The sequence below is a fragment of the Epinephelus lanceolatus genome, chromosome 18 (assembly GCF_041903045.1).
Source record: "Epinephelus lanceolatus isolate andai-2023 chromosome 18, ASM4190304v1, whole genome shotgun sequence".
NCBI classification, from domain to species: Eukaryota; Metazoa; Chordata; class Actinopteri; order Perciformes; family Serranidae; genus Epinephelus; species Epinephelus lanceolatus.
In genome coordinates, this window is record NC_135751.1 from 31,281,642 (window position 1) to 31,296,090 (window position 14,449).

General features: G+C 39.7%; 1 protein-coding gene across 1 annotated transcript; it reads right to left on the bottom strand.

The window, feature by feature from the left end:
• Positions 1-3,709: 3,709 nt before the first annotated feature.
• atp6v0ca (ATPase H+ transporting V0 subunit ca) lies at positions 3,710-13,202 on the bottom strand. Its single transcript, XM_033645736.2, has 3 exons — positions 12,972-13,202; positions 8,066-8,249; positions 3,710-4,894 (listed from the first exon to the last, which is right to left on the bottom strand). Exons 1-3 carry the CDS (start codon positions 13,042-13,044, stop codon positions 4,690-4,692), a joined length of 462 nt encoding a protein of 153 aa, XP_033501627.1. The 5' UTR covers positions 13,045-13,202; the 3' UTR covers positions 3,710-4,689.
• Between the last annotated feature and the right edge of the window lie 1,247 nt (positions 13,203-14,449).

Sequence of the window (14,449 nt, forward strand, 5' to 3'; positions counted from 1 at the left end):
CCTAAGACCCTGTGTCTTCATATGAGATCATCACATTTTTGGTTAACTGGACCATGTACTTCATTTTGCTTAACTTAGACCTGCTGTCCTCATTTGTGGGCTTTTTTTGTGTGCCATCTAGTGGTAGTAAGAGCACAACATAATCCATGTAAAAACAAGATGGCAGCCATCTCTGCCAAGTCAGTCTGCCGCCAATCCTGACACAAAAGTGGACAAGGTACAAAACCCGATCACTTTTAATGGTTGAAACTTTTTTATTTATGATTAATAATGTTTGTAGTTTGATATGCCATACCAGAGTTGGTGATTGTGGGAACAGTAAAAAGAAAAACGAAGATGGATTTTGTGAGTTTTATTTTGTTTCTGTGGACTTCTGAATGAAGTGTGTTTTACAATGATGAAATTACTGTTTGTTTAAATGTAGTCTGGTGGGTTTGTTGCTTGGTAAAGAAAAATGATCTTTCTCTTTAACAAAAAGGTCTGTCTCTGGAGGGATCCTTTCCATTATGTTGTCAGTCACTTAGAACAACAGTCTGAGCCTGTTAGTGGCAAAACAAGCACTTAAGTGGACGTAAACTGACTGAGTGCATAAATGCCATGTGTGGCTACACTGCAGCTTGTCTTACCACTGCTAGCTGCAGCACATTTGCTCAATACTGGACCAATTTCAACAATTGTTGTCTACATCAATCACCTTAGACACAAAAACATGGGAAAATGGGGTTCAGGTTGATAAATACCAAAGTTGCCCTTTAAGTAATTGTACAGAAGTGTTAAATGTACTTAAAGGATTTTCAAGTCTGTCTACAAACACCAGTCAGGTACCTCTATGAATACTGAAACAGGTTTTGCTTGTTGTAATTATTCCTTTTGTTCATACTGATCGCCTCCCTAAAGTGCTTTTACTGTAAGAAAGAAGGAAAGAAAGCATTCATTTATTTGTCCCTAAATTTATTTTTCCACTCTGTTCTTACTTAGACATTACACACACATGGATACAATACGAAATACAGACACATACACAAACAGGACCTATATACATGTATTTATGGAGAGAGATGTCAGAGTGATAGGGCTACATATGGACAGGCGTCTGGAGCAGTTTAAGGTTTGGTGTCTTGTTCAAGAGCATGAACTAGCACCTCTCCAGCTAGCAGCCCATGCTCTGTATCTGGTCCTTAGGGGCACTTGAACCAGCAGCTTTCCTGTTCCCAATTCAAAGTCCCCCCTATGGACTGAGCTACTGCCACTGCTGAGCTGAGGGGACAAAATCCACATTCTTAGTTCTGCGCAAAAAAATGTATTCAACAGATGTTCGACAGATGTATTCAACAAGAGTTCAACAGATGAGGTGGATGTCTTCCAGAAGAGGAAATTTTGTACTTAAATGTCTGTAACTTTGGAAGATACACAGACAATCGTGAGAAGTATCAAAAGTAAAAGTTCCCATTATGCAGAATGGCCCTTGTCCGTTTTATAGTCATATATCTGTGTATTATTGTTGATGTACAAGCATATAAGCTGTATTAATTTTGTAGTTGGTTAAATGCAGAGCTACAGTAACTTTTACTGCTACATATAATAATTATGATGTGATTGTATTCATAGCGTATTTACCAAAACAAAGTATTAAGTGCTTCTCACAGATAAAATAAATAGCAAACAAAAATGAACAGGCAGAGATACAAGATTAAATTACGATATACTCTCCAATTAAAGTACATTTTTAGAAGACCTAAATATGAATAATTTACATACATCATGTACTGTTGTTGCCCATAGTTTAATCTGTAACAATGCAACACATTTATAAACTGTTTCTTTGTTTTATATTTAAATACTAACCTGTAAAGTAACTATTGACTAAACATAGTCGAGTTAAAAGTAGGTAATATTTGCCTCTGAAATGTTGTAATCTTGAAGTGTTAAGTAACATAAAATAGAAATAATCAAGTAAACTGCAAGTTCTTCAGAACTACACAGCACTTGATTTAATGTACTTTCCACTACTGAATATATGACATTAAATTATTAATTAATTAGACACATTTATTTTTAAGTAGTATTTCAATTTTGTATTGGAACTTAATATACTTTACACATGGAACACAAAGTTAATGGCATTTAGCATAACACATTCACATAGTTTGCTTCTAAGCTCTGAGATTTTCATGTGTAAATGTAAAACTTGCTACAGGCAGTGTAAACAATACTGCCACTTTCCTATATTTACAGTCAATGGCGAAAGGTGGTCACGATGAGCTCCAGTGCATGCTATTATGACAGGCCCCAGTGCGCACTGGTTACTACTACCAACAGTGTGCCTTACTGCTGGTTTTATGTTATATCCGCTTGCAGATGTGTTCAGCTTGTCAGTCTTGAGAGATCTGCACCTAAACGAGCTGCTGTAAATAGTATCGTCTTGTTACATTTCATTAAACAGAGACTGGATATTGGGCAACATCAACATACATGTTACCCAGCAATCATTATTACATATCTGTATATGTCAAAAACTACAAAAGAAAACAGGAAATTATTAGTTTAACTAAATAGGGTTTTTTTTTCAGTTTATGTATAATAAGCATGTAATTTGTTATAGATTTATACTATTTTACAAAAACAGAAAACCATGATGGAGATGGGTTTGCCTTTTTGAGGGCATATATAGAAAATCACACGATTTTTAATTTTATTTGAGCTCTTTGAACACTGGCATATTTCCAGATGGTAACGGGGCCACAGTGCAACCACACTGCCTGCACTGTCTATATTTACACCCCTTTTTCTAGTGCTTCCAGTCTTATTAATTCGGCCCTTTCATTTTTGGTGTATTACATGGTGAACACAAGCAGTAGCACCACCAAATGTTGGCCACAGCCACCCTGATACAATTGCTGCTTTTGGTTTTGGTGCACTACCCCAAGATTTTCAGTGGCCCCATCTGACCACACCTATGGAGAATTTCTGGGGGTGCCACTGGACACATGGTGGGTCAGAGCTGCTTCCCTGGATTGGATTTCTTCCTAAATGTTGACACTGCCTTTTTTCAGCAGCAGAATATGTGTATTTAAAAAAAAAAAAAAAAAAAAAATCACTCAGATTTCGTTTTTCGGAGTTTGTGCTGAACAAGATCCCTGGAGATCAGGCTCCCGCAGTACTTGATTGATTGAAATGGACTAAGTCCACTCCCAATCCTATTTTTTGGAATTGATGTAAGGAGTGGGGAATAATATGGACTGCATGAGTCCAAGTTAAAGAGAAAATGAATGACTTTGCTCATATAATCAGTGGCATTTATCAATCAAAAGGCATCACTGAGGGTGTTGTGGTGCTTACAGGCGCTCCTAACAGTCGCACACAGCTTGGCAACTAGAAAAGGAAAAAGTACCGAATATACTCATACACCCCAAATCAAATATGCATCCTTTTTAAATCAAACTTTAAAATTTCGAGCTTTACGGTTTTAACTGATGATAAAGCAAGCAGTTGTATTCGTCACTCTTACATGTAGTTCATCAACATACTGTAATGTGCACATCAGGATGAATTGTGATAACATTTGTGATCCTCATTTTACTTCTATCAGTGTAACTGACCAATTAGTACAGAAATGTACAATACAAAAGTCTAAATGACATTGGTAATGTAAGTTCAGTCATCCGATTAATATCAGACATTTAAGAAAAGAAAAGGCTCGACAGTGATGTTCTGGAGGAGGTTGAGTTTTATTTGGAAATCTGACAGGCATGGCTGAACAGTGAGCTCTCACTTTAAACAAAACAAACAAAAAAATCAAGACAGCAGCACTACAGGTAAACAATACTAGTGTTTTGAGAATGTCATATTAAACATAAAGACTTGCACACACATTATGCACTCAGGTCATTCACACACACGCGCACACACACTGTCAACTCCATGTCAACATGTGGACATCCTCCATTAATAATTCACACTACATCCAGAGGAATTCCAAGCACTTTGAACAAGAACCCACAGTGCAATTAATCTAACTAACTATACACAGATAATTTATATATTTTTATGTATATAGGGTATTCAATAAACAGTATTCAGTATCAGTAACAGTATTCCATTTAGACAGCTTCATAAAGTCAAAATCTTCATAACTTTCCATAAATAGTGAAAAAAAATATGTATAGACAGCTCTTCACGACTGTGTTTCAAACATGGTACCCGAAAAGAACATGTATAAATAAAAATACTAGTGTGCATGTTTCTTCAGCAGTCTCATAACGGAAATGACAAAACCACCAACGGTAAACAAAAGTCAAAGGAGGGGAATGGGCAGAGGGATAAACGTTGATACTCACACTCACAGCACAGACTGGTTACTACATTTACAGGGGGTGGAGGGACTCTGGATCACTGTACAGGTTAAGATCAGACAACAAGTCAAGCAGACTGTCCACACATCATCCCACAACAACCAATACGTCTTCATGCCCGTTCAGTACTCACAAGACCTGACACAACTGGATGGCTTTAAACAATATGGATAGATCACATCTACTGAGGACACAGCTGTCAAGTCAACCGCCAACATGTTTCTGTTGCCATCCCATCCTGTCAGACCCACGGGGTGTAATGGAAGTAGGTGAAAATCTCCTATTTGTTCTTGCTGCTTTGATGTGGAATGAATGAGATGGTGTTTGATGCGTACACTTATTTTGTAGATAGGATGAGGGCCACGATGAGGCCGTAAAGCCCCAGCACCTCAGCGAAGATCAGAATCAAGATCATGCCCACGAAAAGCCGGGGCTGCTGGGCGGTGCCTCTCACGCCGGCGTCGCCCACGATGCCAATGGCGAACCCAGCCGCCAGACCGCTCAAGCCCACACTCAGACCAGCACCGAGATGCAGGAAACTCCTGATACAGAGAAACCAAGGATAGAGTATCGTCATTGCACAAAGTAATACTGTTTGATACATTAAATAATAAAGTATATATGTGTCATCGCTCATCTTGTAAAAGTTGAAATATTTATAACAATTCATCCAAAACTCTGGAATGTATACCTAAATGTATCCAATAAAATGTGGTTTGGGATGACTCACTAACCCCACCCATCACATAAAACCACACTTGAGTATCAGTTTGTAGATCATAGCAGTTAGCGTGAGTGGGACCATGAGTCAGTAAATGTCAAAAACTTTGTTTACATTTTAAAATACTGCGGTCGAAGTGTAATTTATTCATCTCTCCCTCATGCTCTTCCAGGAGAAGGTGGTGTGGGTGGAGGCCAACAGTCCTCCACAGCTCCATCATTCACTACAGCTCCTTATTGCACTGTACTCGCTAAACCATGCAGACATTTGAGGGATCCAATCTGAATAATCTCACCAAATCCTTCTCACAACTAGAGATGAAACCATATGAAAATTGTATATCATTATACTGCTTAAAATTATCATTATTAGTATTAATGCAGCATTGTTAAAATGTGCTGAAAATGATCTGTACTGATACACCCCCAGAAATCATTTCACCAAGTTTCATTTTAAATTGGTGTATAAGCAGCATGTCTTTGAAATGCTTGCTTGCGTGTCTGTGTTACTGTAGATAAGGACAGGGGACCAGTAGCATTACTGGGTTGATTGCTGCATGTCCACTCTGTAAACAATGAGGCTGAAATATCTCCATTGCCTTACGCCATGTTTTCTTTGACCAAAAATACCCACGTTGCATGCTGTACTTGCATCTTGGAGACTGTTGCTAACTTTGATTACTGTAAGTCTTTCAAAGCGCAGTAATCAAACAACACAACCTTTTAATGACAACTGAAATCTGAGATGAACCATTGGAATTTTATCGTGTTTTACTGTGACGCCGATAACCATTTCGTCCCTGCTCAAAAATAACCTTAAAGGATAACTTCGGTATTTTTCAACCTGGGCTCTATTTCCCCATGTGTATGTGTGCGTATGATTCATGGGTACAACTCGTTCTAAAATTGGTTCAGTATTGAGGGAGGCGGATGCAGCCAGGAGCCGCAAAACAAGCTAAAACGGTAACGGGGGCAAATGCGTCCCGTATAAGTTTGCGCATTAAAAGTGCTTTTTTTCGCCACTGACTGGTTCAGATCGCCAGTGTTATCTCTGTAAATAGCATATTGTAGCGACCCTGGGGCAGTGGTGAGTGTGGTATGAGTGGAGTCAGTGTTGGAGCAGAGAGGGGAGGGCTGCCCCGCTGGGTACTGTAAGTGAGTATGTGTGTATGAAGTGTGTGTTATGCTAGAAGAGTCAGAGTTTGGGACAGAGTCTTTTACGTGCTACCCCCTGGAGTGTTACCGGAGGTTTTGGAGTACTCAAATAAACGGCCCTTTTTCCTGAACGCAAGAACAGGATGTGGCGCAACACCCCGTACAGCTTTCATAGGCTACCTTTGTCGGATGGCGAGATGCTGAAGTTGTGGCTAGTTGTGCTACAAATGGATACTAACACTCTGGTCCAGACACTGCGCCTTGCAGACCATCTGGTCTGCAGTGCTCACTTCTCCCAAGATGACTACTGCCAGCCGAAGAAGAGAAGACATCCAATCCCGAAACACCTCTTCCTCAAGAAAACGGCTGTCCCATGAGCAGAGAGAGCTACAGACACAGTGGAGCAAAGCTCGTGATATCACACAGCCCAGAGGTAAGGGAAAGGCTAGAATGCTATTTACAGAGATAGCACTGGCGATCAGAACCGGTCAGTGGCAAAAAAAAAAAGCACTTTTAATACGCGAACTTATACGGGACGCATTTGCCCCTGTTACCGTTTTAGCTCGTTTCGTGGCTCCAGGTTGCATCCGCCTCCCTCAATACTGAACCAATTTTAGAACAAGTTGTACCTATGAATCATACGCACACATACACATGGGGAAATAGGGCCCAGGTTGAAAAATACCTAAGTTATCCTTTAAGACAAGATAACTGTTGTTTCACTGATGTAAACTTTACAAGCACTATAAAGCAATCAATTTTGTTAAAAGTAAACAGCATCAGTTTAAAATGAGTAATATTAGTTTTTATATAAACAAAAAGGATCTGAAGACCTTGTGGTTAACACACATTACATGTAACTGCATTGTTCATTATACTCTTGCGCTCTTCCCCCCCCCCCTTCCCTCAAAGGGATACTTTGACAATTTTCAACCAGCTGTGTCACTGTGTTGTGGGGAGTGTGTGCAGATGAGTGGCGTGAGGGCGACCCCCGTGCCAACAACAACAGGAACTCCCTGCCCGTGTCATGAGGAAAAATCTGCTGGATTATGTGAAATATGTAATTTTGCGTCCTCAGTTATGCGTTTCATGTCATCTGCTGATTTTTGGCTGGCAGATGGGTGGGGGAGCTTTGGAAGCTAGTGGCACAGAGGGCGCCTTAACATCTGCACATGCTCCCCACACAGCAGTGACACAGACCTGGTTGAAAATTGTAAAGTATCCATTTAATGTAAAGGCAAAATGTGAAAAACAAACATCAACAATATTAACAGTGAATCAAATGTGTATTTAAAAACTGGCTTAAGTCTTCTCCCAGATGTAACTTGGCCTATCAAGGCTGCTACATACATATGTGAAAGGGTCATTAAAAGTGCCAAACCCTCTGATAAACAGGTTCTCCAGCCCACACAGACTGTATGGTTGAGTCTCACTGCGTTCACCAAACCCCCATATAAAACTGCACCAGCAACAAGTTTTGACTGGTTAACTGTTCACTGCCTGCCCAGTAGGAAATTAGACTTTCAGCGAGCTAAAGGCCCAGATGTTTTTCTTTGGAGTTCATCAAGAAAAATAAAAGGCCAAAAATTTATTGGGTGACCAGAATTAGTAGCAATGAAAAAATAACTTTAGGACTATTTTAAAAAGTGTGTCTTTTTCAGATGCAAGGGGTTATGTGTATGTTCCACTATGCAGAAGTTACTGTATGAAATTATATGGCACAATTTACATACACACACACACACACACACACACACACACACACACAAAAAAACGTGCAGAAATAATATACACTGTAAAAATGACTGAAACTGTTCTGTGTCAAAGGTCCATCTTACTTGTAGAGGGAGACTCTCTCAGAGATGTTGTTTGCTATCAGCACAGCCACCACCAGCCCGTAGATGGCGATGATACCCGCCATGACCACGGGGATGATGGACTTCATGATGAGCTCTGGCCGCATCACAGACATGGCGGCGATGCCTGTGCCGCTCTTTGCTGTGCCATACGCTGCTCCTAATGCTACGTAAGAAAGGAGAGAGTTCCTGTTAATTCATGTTCAGATCAATCAGTGTTAATTCTTCTTTAAAAAAACAATTCCTGACAAAAGCAACTCAAACCAGACAAGATATGGATTTGGATGGAACTGAGTGAGAACAAGTGATCCAGTCGATCGATTTCAATTCTCTCTTTCAACATATTAGATCTGAGACACTGTGTAGGGACCCGATGTGCAGGTAACAAACAAACAGTAGAAGATGTTCGATTGCCAGTTTTCTCCCGCCCAGCCATAAATAACTGAGAAATTAAAATGATATATCAAAAAAAAAAGAAAAAAAAAAAAGAGGCGTCCTTGAAAAATCACACTAGTGCATCTATTTTTAAAGTTCCCTTACAAACCATCTCATTTTAGTAAGTAATTAACTGTTGTACTATGGAGCATTGCTAAACAACCTCGCCCACTTCAATACTTTATTTTGTGACTATTTTCATGACTAATGTCACAATTGGTAGGTTTCCTTTCTGCTCTGCTTTCATCCCATGTTTCACTGATAACTGCTTGTCACATATTTGTAATTTACACTGCACATCATTGGATGCATGTTGCCAGTTATGGTTTGTTCAGTATACTTGCACAATCTAAAATAATCTACAGTAACAGATTATTCTTGACATCAAGCTTTTCTTTTTTCTCTTATTTTTTGTTTTTGAGTCTGTTTTCTTTTTTATGTTCATGTTATCTGCTCTTAATTTAGTTTTCTTGTTGTGTGATGTTTTTAATGAAACGCAACTGAATAGTTTTGTATAGGAGAGGACTTTGTATCAGCCTCTTCCTTTTTCCTATGAGCTCTATTATCGTATGTCTATTACCATGTTTTAATTATGTGAACAAATAAACAATTAGAGGACTATAGTTCAGTTTTCATTTCATCAGAGAGGTGTTGATTGAACTATATTAGGCAGCCAGTTGTATGTCGGCCAGTAAATCACTTGTCTCATATTATCCTTCTTTCACCAAGCAACCAACATCACTTGGGTTGGTTATCAATTGGTATTATTTCAATTTCAAGGAGTCGAATCTCTGATCTGTGATGGGACAGAGTCAAGACAGCTTACATACTTATTTCACAAAACTTTGCTGTTCACAATTCACTTAATACAGTTTATGGAACCTGTATTTATGTGGGTCCGTGAACACAGCAGAATTGAAACTTTTTTTTTCTTCAGCACCTGTTTGTTGAGTTTCAGTCAAGAATAGATTAGTCGATCAGATTGTGGTTGGATCAATCAGTGTTGATCAGATCAGATCTATGGATTAGAGGAGCAGCTACTACAGCAAAGCAAAGTTCCTGTTGCTGATAAACAGGTTAGACTCAGAGCTGGACCACGGAGTGCACTGTTTCCATGTGAATGCAGCTGGTTTCATCTAGAGTAGGTTGGAAAAGTGACAGACAGCACTAACATGAGAGCATTGCTGTTCTATGAAATAGAGCGTTCTTTTTTTCCATATGAATTAACGAACAGTTAAGTTTCAATTTCATCGCGCCAGGTACTCTGCTGCTCCATGTGTCCCAAGACTACGCACTGCGCTCCGAGACTAAAAAACACTGAATAAGTCAATGGTATACTCTAACAAAGCTCCGAATAATTGGTCCAGCTTCAAAAATAAAAAATAAAATAAAATAAAATTGGGGGCGAATGCTGATGGTGATATGAATACACCAAATGTCACTATATATTTCAACCAAATGCCTCAAAATCAATATTGCAACAACCATGCAGGGTTAACCATCGGTGCTTTCATAAAATATTTTCACACTGAGATTTTTGATAAATAATAATCCGTTATGTGAACAGAATGACAAAGTGAGTAAAGGTAAGTTCAGACAATTACATCGCTTTACTGTAATGCAACCTTTAAAACCAGGAAAAGACAACACTTACAAAAATGTGACATCCAAAGTCTAAGATGATATCTCATCTCCTAACACAGTATTGATATAATATTGATATATTGCCCAGCCACCTGGAAAATCAGAACCAAAATTTATTTTTTTTTTTACCAGTGCCTGGTGTTTTGCAATTTTTATTTGGCTGTCATTTGGAACTGCTTTTCGGCAGTTACCTGCTTATCATGGAGACCGGCTAGAGCAAATGAATAAATACATCACACACTTACTCCACCACTTCTCACTTGCTGATGTGGGTGTGTTGACACTTCTGAAGGCTATGTACTTATCGACTACAAGCAATTGTTAGAAAGTATTGTGTGAATAAGCAACCCGGCATTTTCTCCAACAATTTTAACAGCTCTGCACCAAGCAGCTCTTTTCTTTATATTCAGGGAGGGAAAGGCCATACAAAAGAAGAATACCACAAAATTCAATGATGATTTTCTGATCCACATATATTTTCTGCAGTTCTGTTTTGCATAGAAGTAGAAACTAACTTTTGACCCCTCCCATTGCCAATACATGGTGGGCTGATTCTGCACTGCTCGCTTTGCCATTGTGCCTTAAAAAGGCAGTACATTTGCATCCCATTGATAATGAATAAGGAAGGACGTCACATGTCCAGTGGGTCTTGAGTCTAACACAGATGTCGCCTATGTTGCTTGAATTGCCTGGAGTGTTTACTAAGTATCAGCTTTGCTATCTCCTTTTGTAAACATTGCATCACTGTTTCCGCTTCATACAACTGTCACCTCAGAGAAATCCTGAACCGACTCCATTGTGAGCAGTCAAACAAATGTTATGACACTGTAACAGCACCCATGGAGATTTTACTGAGGGGCATAGTATTTTCTAATTCAAAGCTGTAAAGCCCAAATTATACTGTTGTCAAGGTGTGAGGGAAATATAGTAGAGCTGTGCTGTGCTATACAAGAGTAATAGTGTTTTCTTTTAGTGTCAAAATGACAATGCAAGAAAAACAGGTTACAGCTTTAACAATTACTAAGAAGAACTTTTTTTTTTTACCTACATCCATTCTGTATGTTATTACAATTGCACGACCTAAATGAATGAACCACAACAGTTCAAGCAGGTCAGAGTTTGTGCAGGACAGTCCCAACATGTGGGTGATTTTTAGCAGGTATGCATGCACTAAGAAAGAGACACCTCTGACAAATGTAATAAGAGGTTTTAAGACCTACAAATAATTTAGATTTAAAGGTCCAGTGTGTAGGATTATGAAGGATATACTGGCAACAAGGGAATTAAATATAATAAGTATGTTTTCATTAGTTTATAGTCACCAGAAAATAAGCATTGTTGTGTTTCTGTTACTTTAGAATAAGAACAGTATAGGGAGCGGGTCCTTGTCCATAGAGTTGGCCATGTTTCTACAGTAGCCCAGAACAGGCAACCCAAAAACTGGCTCTAGGTACAGCCATTCACATTTTTGCGTCACGTTTTTTTACTGGTTAAAAATCACTGGGTCCATTTGTTTCAAAGAGGAAGAGACCTCTGCGGTTATTTTGCTCCTGGTAAAAACTTCCTGAGCAAGGGACACTGAAGGAATCCTAACTGGGAGTTCATGCATTGTACATGGGAGAAGTTTCAGCTCGTCGCAATTGGTATTCCTCTCCGCTGGATGCCACTAAATTCTACACCCTGTTCCTTTTTACTTACAGATGCACTAAACCAATTGGGTGTTGGCCAGTATGTGACATTTATTTTCAATGTTATAATAAAATGTAGTGTTTCTATAACATTAATTCAACGGGCCACAGCAATCCATGGCCTTATATTACATAATAATAAATGCAAGTTTCAAGCAGTGTGGTATACAGATTTAGAATGTAGTACAGCGAGAGCACTGGTACTGGATTGGTACATAGCCTGGGTTTAAGTATTGTAATTGCAGCAAGACACAAAAAGTTCCATCTGTGCCTTTCTAGATGTACTATCATCCCAAAAAATATGAGCCAGCTGTCACTCCACTCAGTGAACACACTCCACAACGTGCCACATCACGATGTCATTGAAAAACCATCAATAATATCCACATTATGGAGACAGCTGTCTGTAGGAATTGACATCACCTGATTGACTGTAGCACTGCCAAAAAATAATTGCAAGAGCACAATGTATTTTCCGTGATTTCCTCTGTGACAGATTGGGTGTACCCCGCCTCCCGCTTTGAGTGCATGCTCAACATGAATGAATGGATGGATTTTCCCTTTAATGTCCCACATTGACGTTTAGGCCGTGATGCTGGCCCTCTTGTAATGCAACGCATCACAACCAAAGAAAAACATGGCTGGATCTAATCCCAACAAGAATCATATTTATCCTGCAGTACATGACGATCTGGACCTTCCTGTGCTGCAAAATAACTTCATTATGACAGATTAAAGACGGCCCTGAACGAGACAGCTGCCACCTCAGTGAGGGTCTGCGTCACCAACCAGCAGCTAGACAGCATCACAGCTTGATATGATATAACCAGGCTGATACAGGAGGTAAGCTAGCCACAGTGTTAGCAGGGCGAGGAGTTAGTGGTCAGCAGCTTGATGTCGGTGGAAACCTCCCCCCGCCTTCGCCTCGCATCCCTGGCAGGTGTGTGAGCCGTGACCGACTCAGCTAACACCCAACACCGCTTCTCTAAACACAGCCTCGATGTTGTCATTTCTAATACCGTCACACGGATTTAACGTTTGGCTAAGCTAGGTGGTAATTAGCGTTATAACAGTTAACGGTAAAAGACATTGATGTCAGATGAAGGAGCTGGTGTAGTTACCGCTGAAGACCATGGCCGCAGAGGCTCCCATCACAGCGAAGAAAGGCGAGTACTCGGGGCTCTCCTCAGACATTCTCGCACTTTTCTCGGGGCGATACAGCGACAAGGCAGTCTAGCTTCTTTTCTTAGGCTCTCCCCTTTTTTCCCACCGTCGGCTTTAGACAGGTTAAAACACTGAGAGGGGGCGACAACGTAGCTGCCAGCAAGAACACCGGTGTAGAAGAGGAAAATGGCGAAACGGAAAAAGTCACGTGACCAACCATCTCGGAAGAGTCCATTGGTGTGGACACGGGGGTGCTCGACGCAAATAAGCTTTAAATATCCAACCGTTGTTGTTTATCGCATTGTAAAATATAATTTAGCAATCATTATCATTTGATAGTAATTTTACAGTGATCATATGCCACATCAGTGTATAATACCACAATATATCATATGAGTAGTTTGATAGTGTTTGTATTGTGGTATGTTCTGCTGCAAGTGCATGACTGCAGTTGAAACGCTAGTAGTCACTACATGCTGGCGTATTAATTATTAGGTATCAAATAGATAGTAAAATCGACCATAAACACTGTGTTTTACTCTGTAATTTAAAAACACGACAACAAATAAACAAGCTTAATATAGAGACTATCACAAAGGACGATAACAGTGTCAATATCCAGCACACATCCATCCTACACAACCATACAGCAGCATGTGTTGTATGTTGTTTCCACCATGCATTAACCTGGCATGAAGAGGTTAATTTATATCAACATTAGACTTTCTTAACCTGTCAAACAGCCTAAGATGGCCCTGATTGAGTGACCTGAGGACACATCTCGGAGCTGCCTTTGTCAAGGTGACAGTGAGTCATCTTAAAGGACATGTCCCCTCATAATTCACCTCAGATCATTTGTATGCCTCTTTAGGGCAGATTTTGCTTTGAAATTACATTTCACCAGATCCAATTTTACCTTCTTTATGAATTTAGTTTCCTTACATGTATGTGAGTTTGTTGTGACCTACATATTTTCTTATTGAGGTTTGTATCCTGAGACCACCTCTGGATGGAAGGATGTTTTCTTTCTGCACAAGAGCAGCATGTATTGATCTTTATCCTTTAATATTAATAATAATAATGCACTCTCATGCCTTTTTTACCTTTAAAGTTCAGAAAAGAATCTGAATTTATTTTCCAGTGTGAATTAGAAAATGGTCGGCAGGCCACCCAGCACTCTATTGAGGGCCAGCTTGGGCCCACGGGCCACAAATTAAGAATCACTGCTCTGCATCATCAGATTGAATGAGAGGGATTTGCCTTGGTGAGGTGTGTCAGTAAAACTTGCCTGACAGGGAAAGCTAAGTTTTAATGTCACTCCAGCTCCAATTCCCAAGGGATTTTATAAATCCTCGAATGGGGTCTGCATTTCATTTCTTATATTGTTATCCAGTTGATGCTGTGGTCTCCACCCAAGGCACCAAAACAGGACAGC

Coding starts and splice junctions, on each gene's coding strand:
- atp6v0ca (XM_033645736.2), bottom strand. CDS start 13,044: ATGTCTGAGGAGAGCCCCGAGTACTCGCCTTTCTTCGCTGTGATGGGA. Junction 8,250..12,971: donor TGCGGCCATGGTCTTCAGCG/GTAACTACACCA, acceptor TTTCTTACGTAG/CATTAGGAGCAGCGTATGGC. Junction 4,895..8,065: donor GAGAGAGTCTCCCTCTACAA/GTAAGATGGACC, acceptor TCTCTGTATCAG/GAGTTTCCTGCATCTCGGTG.